Source organism: Bos taurus, chromosome 9 (genome assembly GCF_002263795.3).
Source record: "Bos taurus isolate L1 Dominette 01449 registration number 42190680 breed Hereford chromosome 9, ARS-UCD2.0, whole genome shotgun sequence".
In the NCBI taxonomy this organism is placed as follows: domain Eukaryota; kingdom Metazoa; phylum Chordata; class Mammalia; order Artiodactyla; family Bovidae; genus Bos; species Bos taurus.
Genome location: NC_037336.1, coordinates 52,784,303 through 52,797,311, shown reverse-complemented (window position 1 = coordinate 52,797,311; position 13,009 = coordinate 52,784,303). Strand labels below are relative to the sequence as shown.

Here is a 13,009-nt window from a genome sequence, read left to right as displayed (position 1 = left end):
AGTGAAGAGGAAAGCTTCACAGTGAGTAAGTTGAGCAGTTGCGCAAAATAGAGCAGAAAATAGATGGCATTGTCGTTCGTAAGTCTAGTACAGTGACCACACATAGCTACTGGAGGCTAGTAATACAGATGCAGTTCGCTTTCAGCCTTAAAGTTTTTCCTTACAATGGCATTTCTTTTGATGTACTCTTGGTGATGCATAATTTCCCAAGTTTAATAATAAGCTGCTACGGCTTAATTAATGCCCTTTTACATGAAGTGGTCACTGGCAGCCCTTTTTTACCCTACCCAACATTTGCTCGGTTTCATCTTATTTATTAATGGAGTATTGTGTCTTGTGAGGAGACATGGTGACTTCCTGTGTCTCTGGTGAGTCATATAGGTCCTGTGGATTCAGTGCTGGCTCAGTGCATGCCAGAGATAAGGTTCTGAGCTTGTGCTAACCTCACACAGGTGTTACAAAGCTAGAAAAGGAACCAGAGACTAGGAAGGGGGTCCCAGAGTGGGAGGAGTCACATGCATATGTACATACACATCCAGAGATGTGTGCCCAGAGGTACACATGCTGAGGAGACAGAGGTCCAGAAGCAGAGGTTTACAGGCCTGCAGATATGGGCCAATACACAGACACGGATGGACACACAACAAACACAAATTCTGAAAGAGAGGGATAGTAGGAAAGGAAGAATTGCTGTGGGGGTGAGGAAAAGAGAGAACTAGAGACAAAGAAAGCAAGACGCCGGTGGAGCAAGAGATGGGGGGGCTAGGATGGCCAGACTGTCACAGGCACTGGAATCCGCATTCCTTGAGTTGCTATGAGGGAGAGTGTGGGGGTGGCTGGGCTGCTGAGAGGAAGAACATTAACTTGCTCCCCCTCCCTACAGTATTCAAGAAATGTTGACAGGCCAGAGGCTCTGCCACTCGGAATCTCACAACGATAGCGTCCTGGCAGCGCTGAATCAGCAGAGAAGTGACGGCATCCTCTGCGACGTCACCCTGATTGCCGGAGGAGCAGAAATTCCATGCTCACAAGGCCGTCCTAGCAGCCTGCAGTGACTACTTCCGGGTAAGTCAAGGCAGTTTGTTATTTGTTTCTCTTAGGATATTATGCAAATAAACGGAGGATGACAGTTTTCCTGAACTGTCACATAGTCATCAGCCAATTAGGTAATTAGTCCCCAGAGTTGTGAATGTTGGGGGGCTTTCCTGGTCAGGCTGAGATTGGGATGCCTTGAGATCCTGGAGGATGCTTCAAGACAAGAAGCTTGCACCACTTTCGTAGGCCGCAGGCGTCCTTCCGTTCTCCCGAAGGAGAGGAGACACTGAGGCCTCCCCGGTCGGATCTTAGAAGCCCAGGCATAATTAGTAAGCATGGTGGGTTCCGCGCTCCAGATGGAGACTCAGCCAGAGTGAGAGAGAGAGCGACATGGGGAGACCAGTATTTTGAGAAACTGATCCCCATTCTTTATTTTCCAGAGTCTGTTTTTATACACTAAGATGTTATACAAAAGTCACGTGGGGACAGCAGTCCTGACTTTTATTAAAGTCAGGTGCTTCACACAAATGTATACAGAGGTCTTAGGGGTGTTACATCATCTTCTGGCCAGGGGGGCCTGCTGACAATTTACGACCCTCTCCTTGTGACAGCGGTCAGTCAATCAGGACACTTATTTCTCCAGGGCTGATTATTCTCAAAACAGACGCCACCCAAATAAAGTTACATTCCTACAGGGTGAGGGTGTAGTGGGTTTTAGTTAAGGAAAGAATTTACTTAGCCTAAGGTCTAACGTGATTAATATCAAAGGTTAATACTTATTTCTTCTATATATTCATTAATGTGTGTAAGGGCAGGGGATGTGGAGACTTAGCAACAAACATTGGCTCAACAAATGAAAAACCCTTCACCAATACAATTTCTAATTAGCCCACTATACTTATACTTATAGTTTTCTAACTTCTCTAAAGAACCTGTTTTTAGAGGGTTTAAAGCATCTTGTGCCTCTCACGGTTGGGAGGCTGCGAGCAATCACATGTGGCCGGAGGAGCCTGTCAGGCAGGCTAGAGAACCTTCAGAGGAGTTTGTAGGTTAAAACACTCTTATCACGCTCAGGAATTATTATTAACTGGAGCTCTAGATTAACTCCTTCTCCGAAAGAGGTGGTGGGGGACAGCCCCCTGTAAAGTCAGAGGTGTAGGTAAGAGCACAAAGTAGTAAAGTAGGCAGGCTCTGGTTATGGGGGTAGACGCTCGTGGGTCCTTAGGATCCTTGGACACCTGGATGGCCGTTCAGTGGAGAGCAGACCTCTCCTTTGCATCTTGAGCTGAGGGGTGTTTGACAGTTTACCACCATAAGGAAGTGTGGCATTGTAGTGTGCCGTAACAGGAGTGCAGGCCGGAGGCAGGGTATTTCTGCATTGAGGATCAGAAGGACAATCTGTGAAGCAATGTATTTTTTTAAAGTCCCTAAGTATATGTCATGTGTCTGATTTTTTTATTTTCTATGGGTGTTCTTGTTTTAGTGCTTTCTAACTCTGTGCTCCAGGGACAGAAGATGCAATCAGCCCCATAAGCGGTACTTATGGTTGACATGTGGGTACCTGCTTCTCTGAGGATATGTTGTCTTGTTTAGAAGAACTTTAGATTTTTGTTTCTAGTGGCTAATGATACGTGATGATGTGTTTGTTGTTGTTATTTAGAAGGTGAATGTATGGGATGGTTATAGCTAAATTTAATGTTATTTATTTAGTATTTTTTATGATTCAGGTCATAGACAAAGGACTTTAAATGCATATCTCATTTAATCTTCATAACAATCCATTTTATAAACATATACTATAAAAATCATTTTACATGTAAGGAAACTGAATCTCAGAGGTTAAGTAATTTGAGGTAACTCAGAGTTTAAGTAATAAGTCACACGGTTCAAAGTGGCAGATCTACAACTGAAATCCATGCCCGAGTCTTAACCAGCACTCTGTACTACCCCTAATGTGGGTAGAAAAAAGAAAATCATGACAATTATTAACCAGATTTTTTGAAATATGAAATTATGAATGTACATTATTTAATTGCTATTTAATTTTTTCAATCTTTTATCAGTTAACTAGTGAGTAGGTAATATTTTAAAAATATAATAGCATACAATTTTTCCAACGTCTCAAAATGATAAAGAAACCAACTCCAGCCTGGGCCAATTTGTTGGTTTGATTTGGAATTTTTTTTTTTTTTTGGCCACGGTGTATGGAATCTTAGTTCCCCAACCAGGAATCAAACCCATGGCCCTTGAAGTGGAAGCATGGAGTCTTAACCACCGGACCACCAGGAAAACCCCTGATTTGGAAATTTTCAGTAGTAATCTTGTTTTTTGATGTTTACGAGACAATATCAACTGTACACAATTGCCGATCAGCATTTAAAGAGAATTTCAAAGATGCCAAATCATAAAAGAAAGATTTTTCTTAAAAGTGTTTTGCTGCTGCTGCTGCTAAGTCGCTTCAGTCGTGTCCGACTCTGTGTGACCCCATAGACGGAAGCCCACGAGGCCCCCCTGTCCCTGGGATTCTCTAGGCAAGAACACTGGAGTGGGTTGCCATTCCTTCTCCAGTGCATGAAAGTGAAAAGTGAAAGTGAAGTCACTGAGTCTTGTCGGACTCTTAGCGACCCCATGGACTGCGGCCCACCAGGCTCCTCCGTCCATGGGATTTTCCAGGCAAGAGTGCTGGAGTGGGGTGCCATTGCCTTCTCTAAAAAGTGTTTTAAATGTGGTGAAACCTAGTGATGTAGAGGATAAATATCTTAAATTAAACTTAAAATATCTATCTAAAGTTAAAAGTAGGGATTTAATTTCTAAATTGCAGAAATGAAGCAGTGTCTATAAAGTACCCTTCTGGTTTCATAAATATAATTTACATTTTATATACTTACATTATCAGGCAATACTCTTCCAGAAAGCTTATATTACTTGGAGGGCTTCTGAAACAAAATACTTTGGGTTGTTACATATAACTTGTGTACATTATATAATATGAGTTTTATCATTTTATAGATCATAATATAGCCCTGTTGGTGCTTAGCTTTTTTCCTCCTTGATCTCTGTGGGTTGCGTTTTGAATTTAATTGGGGTTTGATTTTGTGCATGTGTATATATAAGAGAGAGAATGTGCAAGTGAGTGCATACATATGAGCCCCAAAGACCACTTTGCTTATTGTTGTCATTTAACAATGTTTGCTGCTACTCCAAGTTTCTCTCTTTGCCACATTGCCCCTCATACTCTGACAGGTCTTGCACAGAGTGCCTCCTTTAAAATAATGATGTTATAAAGCCTGTGAAGAAAGCTTTTTTATTCCCATCCTGCAGATACAGAACAGAGAAGGCACTGGCGACCCACTCCAGTACTCTTGCCTGGAAAATCCCATGGACAGAGGAGCCTGGTAGGCTGCAGTCCATAGGGTCGCTAAGAGTCGGACACGACTGAGTGACTTCCTTTTCGCTTTTCACTTTCATGCATTGGAGAAGGAAATGGCAACCCACTCCACTGTTCTTGCCTGGAGAATCCCAGGGACGGGGGAGCCTGGTGGGCTTCCGTCTGTGGGGTCACACAGAGTTGGACACGACTGACTCGACTTAGCAGTAGCAGCAGCAGCAGATACAGAAATTAAAGTGCAATATGTTTAAATAACTTGCCCAAGGACTGCCAGATACTAAGTAGGAGAGCTTATTTTCATCCATTGGAGCATTTGTCTCTTTAAGTACCAAGTTGTACTTTTTCTACATAATCCTGTGCCCTGCAGGATTCATACACAGTTCCTTCAATCTCAAGACCTGCTTGTGAGGTGAAATTTCAGTGCCTGTGTGTTGATTATTTAGATGTAAAAACTAAGACAAACTTGGACCTACTGGTATTTAACTCTTTCCTAGGCACTGTGCTAAGTGCTATAGTTATACAGTATTTAACCAGACATAGACTGAACCCTATAGAACTTGTAATATAGTTATTACACTGGAGGTCATTTTTCCCTTGTACCCTGTATCTTTATTAACCTGTGTTGCATAACAAAAGACCCCCAAACTTAGAAACTGGATCCTTCCTCTGGTCTAGCAGCTTCCCAGATCTCTGCTGGATTCATTCTCACCTCAGCAGTTAACTGAAGAGTTGGCTGGAGGTTGGGTGATCTCAGTTGGCTTTGTTCACATGTCTGGTGATTGGTAGGGCCACAGCTGGGGTTCAGGGGGACACTTGACATGTATTTCTCATGAACAAACTAGCCTGGGATTTTTCATGTGACAACTAAATTCTAAAACCAGCAAGTAGGCTAGCTTCAATGCACAGATGCTTTTCAAGCTCCTGTTTGTGTCCTGCTTACTAATGTCTCATTGATCAAGCAAGTCACATGGCCAAGCTGAATCAGTGTAAGAGGGTATACTAAAGGATATGGATGCAGGCAGAAGAAGAATTTGTTACCATTTTTGCAACCTACCACTTTCAAGAACTATCAAGGATCTGTGGTTTATCCAAGTAGGAAGCCTGCAAGTTAGTCTATCACAGGTTCAGGGATGCTGCTAGAAGAAATGAAACTCTTTTTTTTTTTATTTATTTTTTTTATTGTGGTAAAAGTCATATAACATTAAACATACCATTTTAACCATATTCAGCTGTATGGCTCAGTGGCACCCAGCACACCCACATTGCCACGCGACTCTCACCATTATACATCTCCCCAACCTGTCACCCTCCCAAACTGAAACTCCATCCCCACCAAACACCAGCTCCCCATTCCCCTTCCCCCACCTCCACCCGTGGCATCTACCAGTACACCCCTTAAATCTATGAATTTGACTGCCGTAGGCACCTCATACTGGTGGAATCAAACAGTATTTGTTTGGACCTAATGTATATTATAATGCTTTTTTAAGGTTATTATTTTTTTTTTAATTTATTTTATTTGGCCGTGCTGGGTCCTTGTGCTGCTCACACTTTCCTCTAGTTGTGGCAGGCGGGGTCTACTCTCAGTTGTGGTGTAAGGACACCTTTCCACGGTGGCTTCTTTCGTTGCAGAGCTCGAGCTCTAAGGCACATGGGCTCAGTGGTTGTGGCCTCCAGGCTGTAGAGCACAGGCTCCGTCATTGTGGCACACAGACTTGGTTGCTCTGCAGCACGTGGGATCTTCCTGGATCAGGGACCCAACCCATGTGTCCTGCATGGGCAGACAGATTCTTTACCACTGAGCCACCTGGGAAGCCCTAAGGTTATCGTAATATAAGGACATGAAACTCATAGTGGATTGCATTATAGGAGAGGATCATTGAACGTGGGGAACCTGAATCTTTTGTAAATGGGTAGGAAACATGACTGTCCTTTGCTCTGGAGGAAAACATTACTATACTGGGCAGTAAGCGTGCCTTTATTTTCTTGGGCTCCAAAATTACTGCGGCTGGTGACTACAGCTATGACATTAAAAGATGCTCCTTGGAAGGAAAGTTATGACAAACCTAGATAAACCTAGTGTATTAAAAAGTAAAGACATTGCTTTGCTGACAAAGGTCTGTATAGTCAAAGCTATGGTTTTCCATTAGTTGTGTGCAGATGTGAGCGTTGGACCATAAAGACAGCTGAGTGACAAAGAATTGATACTTTCGAATTGTGGTGCTAGAGAAGACCCTGGAGAGTCCCTTGGACTGCAAGGAGAGCAAACCAGTCAATCCTAAAGGAAATCAATCCTGACTGTTCATCGGAAGGACTGATGTTGAAACTCCAGTACCTTGGCCGCCTGATGGGAAGAGCTGACTCACTGGAAAAGACCCTGATGCTGGGAAAGATTGAGGGCAAAAGGAGAAGGGGGTGGCAGAGGATTAGATGGTTAGATAGCATCACTGACTCAGTGGACATGAATTTGAGCAAACTCTGGGAGATAGTGGAGGACAGAGGAGCCTGGTATGCTGCAGTCCACAGGGTTGCAAAGAATCAGACACAATTTAGCGGCTAAACGACGACAGTGTTCTGACATCTGGTGGATTATTTTGAAGCTAAATTGTTCTGATTCAGGAAATATGGGACAGCACGAGTGAGAAGACCCAACTTTTGATGTAAACTGTTTCTTTATATTGATCCGAGAGATGGTATCAGCTTTTCTGGCTTAAAATACAAATAATGAGTAGTTGAGCACAAACTACTGTGGTTTTCTGTAATCATCAACATTTTATTTATTTATTTATTTTTTCCCAACTACAATTTTATTTTATTTTTAAACTTTACAAAATTGTATTAGTTTTGCCAAATATCAAAATGAATCCGCCACAGGTATACATGTGTTCCCCATCCTGAACCCTCCTCCCTCCTCCCTCCCCATACCATCCCTCTGGGTCGTCCCAGTGCACTAGCCCCAAGCATCCAGTATCGTGCATTGAACCTGGACTGGCAACTCGTTTCATACATGATATTTTACATGTTTCAATGCCATTCTCCCAAATCTTCCCACCCTCTCCCTCTCCCACAGAGTCCATAAGACTGTTCTATACATCAGTGTCTCTTTTGCTGTCTCGTACACAGGGTTATTGTTACCATCTTTCTAAATTCCATATATATGTGTTAGTATACTGTATTGGTGTTTTTCTTTCTGGCTTACTTCACTCTGTATAATAGGCTCCAGTTTCATCCACCTCATTAGAACTGATTCAAGAGATACGTGTACCCCAATGTTCATCGCAGCACTGTTTATAATAGCTAGGACATGGAAGCAACCTAGATATCCATCAGCAGATGAATGGATAAGAAAGCTGTGGTACATATACACAATGGAGTATTAATCATCAACATTTTAAATGAAAGAGTTGAAGCACATTCTTCAGCCAAGTAATAAAGTCTTCTTTTTTTAAAAAAATGTTTAGGCTTAATAGCAGCATAACATGGCATTAATCAAAAGCTATAACTGTGTCAGACCAAGGGCACCTTTTATAAGAGTAAAGCAACAGTGGAAGGAAGAAAAGGAAGAATGCAAAAGTCAGATCTGAGTTTGAAGATAGCGGGAGGGAGTGTATCTCCCTGTTGACCATTGTTTCCCACAATCCCTGACAAATAGCCGATGCTATTCTAATTATTATTGTTGTTATTATTGTTGTTATTCACCTTCTTTCACTTTTATTCTTTGATATAGGCCAAGTCCTCTGACTTCTGTGAACCTAAGGTTTTTTAATCTGTCAATTGGTGGTCATAAAGCATAACTCTCAGAATAGATTGATATAGAGATCCAAAAGTGATAAGGTCTGTAATACACTCAGTGATGTATCTGATGCACAGCAGACCTTCAACAAACATTCTCTGTTTAATTTGGAATTCCTGGTCGGTCTGCCTGGCCACTTGTGGGAAGAGAAGACTGCTCACCATTAGTCTTACCTGGCTTCAGACTCCCTCACATTTTGATGGGTCAGAATAGCCTTTTGGATTCATCCTTTCCTGTCTTAGGGCTCCCCTGGTGGCTCAGTTGGTAAAGAGTCTGCCTGCAATGCAGGAGACTCGGGTTCAATCCTTGGATTGGGAAGATCCCCTGGAGAAGGAAAAGGCAACCCACTCCAGTTTTCTTGCCTGGAGAATTCCATGGACAGAGGAGCCTCCAGGCTACCGTCCATGGGGTCACAAAGAGTCAGACACAACTGAGTGATGCATCTGGGCCATAGTGTTTCCCATCTTGTCATTTTCTGAATCTGAGACCTGCCTTCTTACTTAGAACATTCTACTAGCCATTTAACTTTTTCCTCCTCCGGTTGTCCCTTGGCAAACCGTTGTGCGGATGACTGTGTGATGAACTTCCACTGCCCTGCTCAGGTCCTCTGGAGATCCTCACGGCGTGTCTGCCAGGCCCCAGGAGTGGCCTCTGTGCTGTGTTATTATCATTCATCCTCATCTGTTCATTTGATCTTGAGGCCGTAACTGTTCTCCAAACACTCTATTCCTCCTAAGGGCTTTTCCACCTCTCAGCCTTGCTGATTACCATTCCCTCTGCCTTAATTTCCTACTCACCTCTAGTCTACCTTCTGTCTTCAAAGATTTATCACAATCAACAAGTGTGATGTCCTCCACAGAGCCTTATCCTGTGCACTCTCTGCCACTCCACTTAATTCATACAGAATGTCCTCTTTTCTGAAGGCTTAAAACTATAGCTTGTCTTCCTCAAGGAATAAAAGGTCAACAAGAACGAAAGGGCAACCTAATGAGTTAATACCTGAAATATATAAGGAGCTCATACAACTTAATGCCAAAAAGCCAAATACTATGATTAAAAAATAGGCAAGAGATATTAATAGACATTTCCCAAAGAAGATACACAATTGGCCAACAGGCATATGAGCCTGAACAGGTACATGCTTCACATCACTAATCAGGGAAAACCACAGTGAGAAATTGCCTCACAGCTGCTAGGATGGCTATTACTGAAACAAGAGATAAAAAATGTTGGTGAAAATGCAGAGAAAAGGAAGCCCAATACACTGTCGGTGGGAATGTGAATTGGTACAGCCACTATAGAAACCATCAGATCAGATCAGATCAGTTGCTCAGTCATGTTCAACTCTTTGTGACCCCATAAATCGCAGCACGCCAGGCCTCCCTGTCCATCACCAACTCCCGGAGTTCACTCAGACTCACGTCCATTGAGTCAGCAATGCCATCCAGCCATCTCATCCTCTATCATCCCCTTCTCCTCCTGCCCCCAATCCCTCCCAGCATCAGAGTCTTCTCCAATGAGTCAACTCTTCGCATGAGGTGGCCAAAGTACTGGAGTTTCAGCTTTAGCATCATTCCCTCCAAAGAAATCCCAGGGCTGATCTCCTTCAGAATGGACTGGTTGGATCTCCTTGCAGTCCAAGGGACTCTCAAGAGTCTTCTCCAACACCACAGTTCAAAAGCATCAATTCTTCGGTGCTCAGCCTTCTTCACAGTCCAACTCTCACATCCATACATGACCACAGGAGAAGCCATAGCCTTGACAAGTTGGACCTTTGTTGGCAAAGTAATGTCTCTGCTTTTGAATATGCTATCTAGGTTGGTCATAACTTTCCTTCCAAGGAGTAAGCGTCTTTTAATTTCATGGCTGCAGTCACCATCTGTAGTGATTTTGGAGCCCAGAAAAATAAAGTCTGACACTGTTTCCACTGTTTCCCCATCTATTTCCCATGAAGTGGTGGGACCAGATGCCATGATCTTCGTTTTCTGAATGTTGAGCTTTAAGCCAACTTTTTGACTCTCCACTTTCACTTTCATCAAGAGGCTTTTTAGTTCCTCTTCACTTTCTGCCATAAGGGTGGTGTCATCTGCATATCTGAGGTTATTGATATTTCTGCCGGCAATCTTGATTCCAGCTTGTGCTTCTTCCAGTCCAGCGTTTCTCATGATGTACTCTGCATATAAGTTAAATAAACAGGGTGGCAATATACAGCCTTGACAAACTCCTTTTCTTATTTGGAACCAGTCTGTTGCTCATTTCCAGTTCTAACTGTTGCTTCCTGACCTGCATAACAAATTTCTCAAGAGGCAGGTCAGGTGGTCTGGTATTCCCATCTCTTGAAGAATTTTCCACAGTTTATTGTGATCCACACAGTCAAAGGCTTTGGCATAGTCAATAAAGCAGAAATCGATGTTTTTCTGGAACTCTCTTGCTTTTTCTATGATCCAGCAGATGTTGGCAATTTGATCTCTGGTTCCTCTGCCTTTTCTAAAACCAGCTTGAACATCAGGAAGTTCACAGTTCACATATTGCTGAAGCCTGGCTTGGAGAATTTTGAGCATTACTTTACTAGCATGTAGTTTCTCACAAAAATTAAAAATAGAAGGCTAACATGTGATCCAGCAATCCCACGTCTGGGTATATTTCAAAAGGAGATGAAATGAGAATCTCAAAGAGATATCTGCACTCCCAAGTTCACTGCAGCCTTATTCATAATAGCTGAGCTGTGGGAACAACCCAAGTGTTTGTCCATGGATGAATGGATAGAGAATATGTGGCGTATGTGTGTGTCTCTGTGTGTGATGGGACATTATTTACTCATGAGAAATAAGGAAATCCTGCCATTTGCAACAACATGGATGATTCATGAGAACATTAAGTGAAATAAGTCAGAAACACAAATATGGTATGATCTTACTTATAGAAACAGAATAGAATGGTGGTTTTCAGGGGCTGTGGAGTAGGTAAAATGGGGAGATGTTGGCAAAGGGCACAGACTTCCAGTTGTATGATGAGTAACTTCTGGGGATTCTGCTATGCAGCAGGGTGACTATAGTTAATAATACTATATTGTAGACTTGAAAGTTGCTGGAAGAGTAGCTCTTAGAAGTGCTTAGTACACACACAAGTTAACTATATAAAGTGATGGATGTGTTAACTAACCTTATTGTGGCAATCATTTCAGAGTATAAAAGTGTATCAAATCATGGACGTTGTATACCTTAACCTTACACAATGTGATATGTCTGAGTATATACTGAGTATACACCGAGTTATATCTCAGTAAAGCTGAGTTATATACTGAGTATACACTGAGTTATATCTCAGTAAAGCTGGAAATTTGTTTTTAAAGGAATTGAAGCTGATGTGTCATGTGCTCCAGTGCCTTTCACCAGTGATATCTCTGAGAGTGACTGACTAGCTGAAGACTAGTGAGGTCATCAAAGCACTGTTGAACAGAATTAAATGAGGAAGTACTGAACCAGAGGTAGCGAGAGGAATTGGAGCCTTGTGATCTGGAGTGTGTGTAAAAAATGGAGGTGAGTCAGCCTCTCCCCCTCTACCCTGTGGCAGTCCTGGGCTATGGGCCACTCTGCAGCTTCTGGAGGCTGTTTAACATTTGCTGTCTCCAGCTTCAGTCTCCATGAATGCCTACACTTTCTGGCCAAGGAAACATATGTCTTGACTGTCTAACATAGCTTTGCATATGTGATGGCAAAGTGATTCAAATATGACATTTTGGAGAGTTAAATATTTGAGCATCATTTTTCACTAGACCCTCAGCGTGCTCTGCCTATATAATTTTTAGTTTTGAGAGATGAGGAAAAGCCCTTGATAATGAAAAAAAAAAATGTGTCTTCCCTATATTTTTATAATCATACTCTCCAGTCGCTATTTGATTACAATGGCACTAAAGACTATTAAATAAGTATATGATATATAATTACAATTTTTTTTTAAATTCAGTGAGCTTTTCTTACATACCTACTCTTTTCTAGATGCAGAATGAATTAATAGTCTGGTAAGAGATACAGACAGGTGACCAAATAACACAGTGTAATTAATTATATCAATGATTTGCATGGTGTTGGAGGGCTTGACACTTGTTTTAAATCCATCTGCCTCACACCCATTATATGTACTATCTGTTTAACACATTAGTTCATGTTATTTCTTAAGCTGGTTTCCTATAAAGATTTTAGGGTAATAGCACTGCTGACATTAAAACATATAAATGAGGGAATTCCCTCGTGGTCCAGTGGTTAGTTCCATGCCTCCACTACATGGGTTTGATCCCTGGTCCAGGAATGAAGATTCTGGAAAGCCTTGAAGCAGGATAAAACAAAACCAAATTGTTGGGCTCATGTTGTCTCTTATTTGGTTGTTTTAGAGACTCTTCATGAACAGTTCTGATTTTCAGAAATCCTGTATGAGACATACTGTGTTTATCACATTGAGGATAAACAGCATCATTCTGTTGACACTTACGTTGCTTCTGGCTGCCAAGCCTGCAGCCTCGTGCCTTTATTCCTTGCCCATTCGTGAGCTTTCCTCACTGACTCTGTGAGCTCTCAGTGTTTCCAGTAAACTGTCTTTTTGCTTAAACAAATAAAATTAAGAATAAAATTGAATGTACCTGGAATACTGTCAATGCTACCTGTATAAATACTTAAGGACTTTGCATAGTCCGTTTTTGTCTTTTGTTCAGTCACCCCTGCCGCAGCGGGTTGTCTTCTGGGAACCTTCTGAGCAGTCTCTGGGCTCCATGCTGTAATGAGGATTCACTCTTTTGA

At 42.1% G+C, this 13,009-nt stretch overlaps 1 protein-coding gene across 1 annotated transcript in view; it reads left to right on the top strand.

The window, feature by feature from the left end:
• KLHL32 (kelch like family member 32) overlaps window positions 1–13,009 on the top strand; it is a 221,017-nt gene that overhangs the window by 45,594 nt on the left and 162,414 nt on the right. The window contains 2 exon segments of the mRNA XM_059889874.1: window positions 884–1,004; window positions 1,006–1,065. Of these exon segments, the coding sequence (XP_059745857.1) occupies window positions 884–1,004; window positions 1,006–1,065 (181 nt within the window).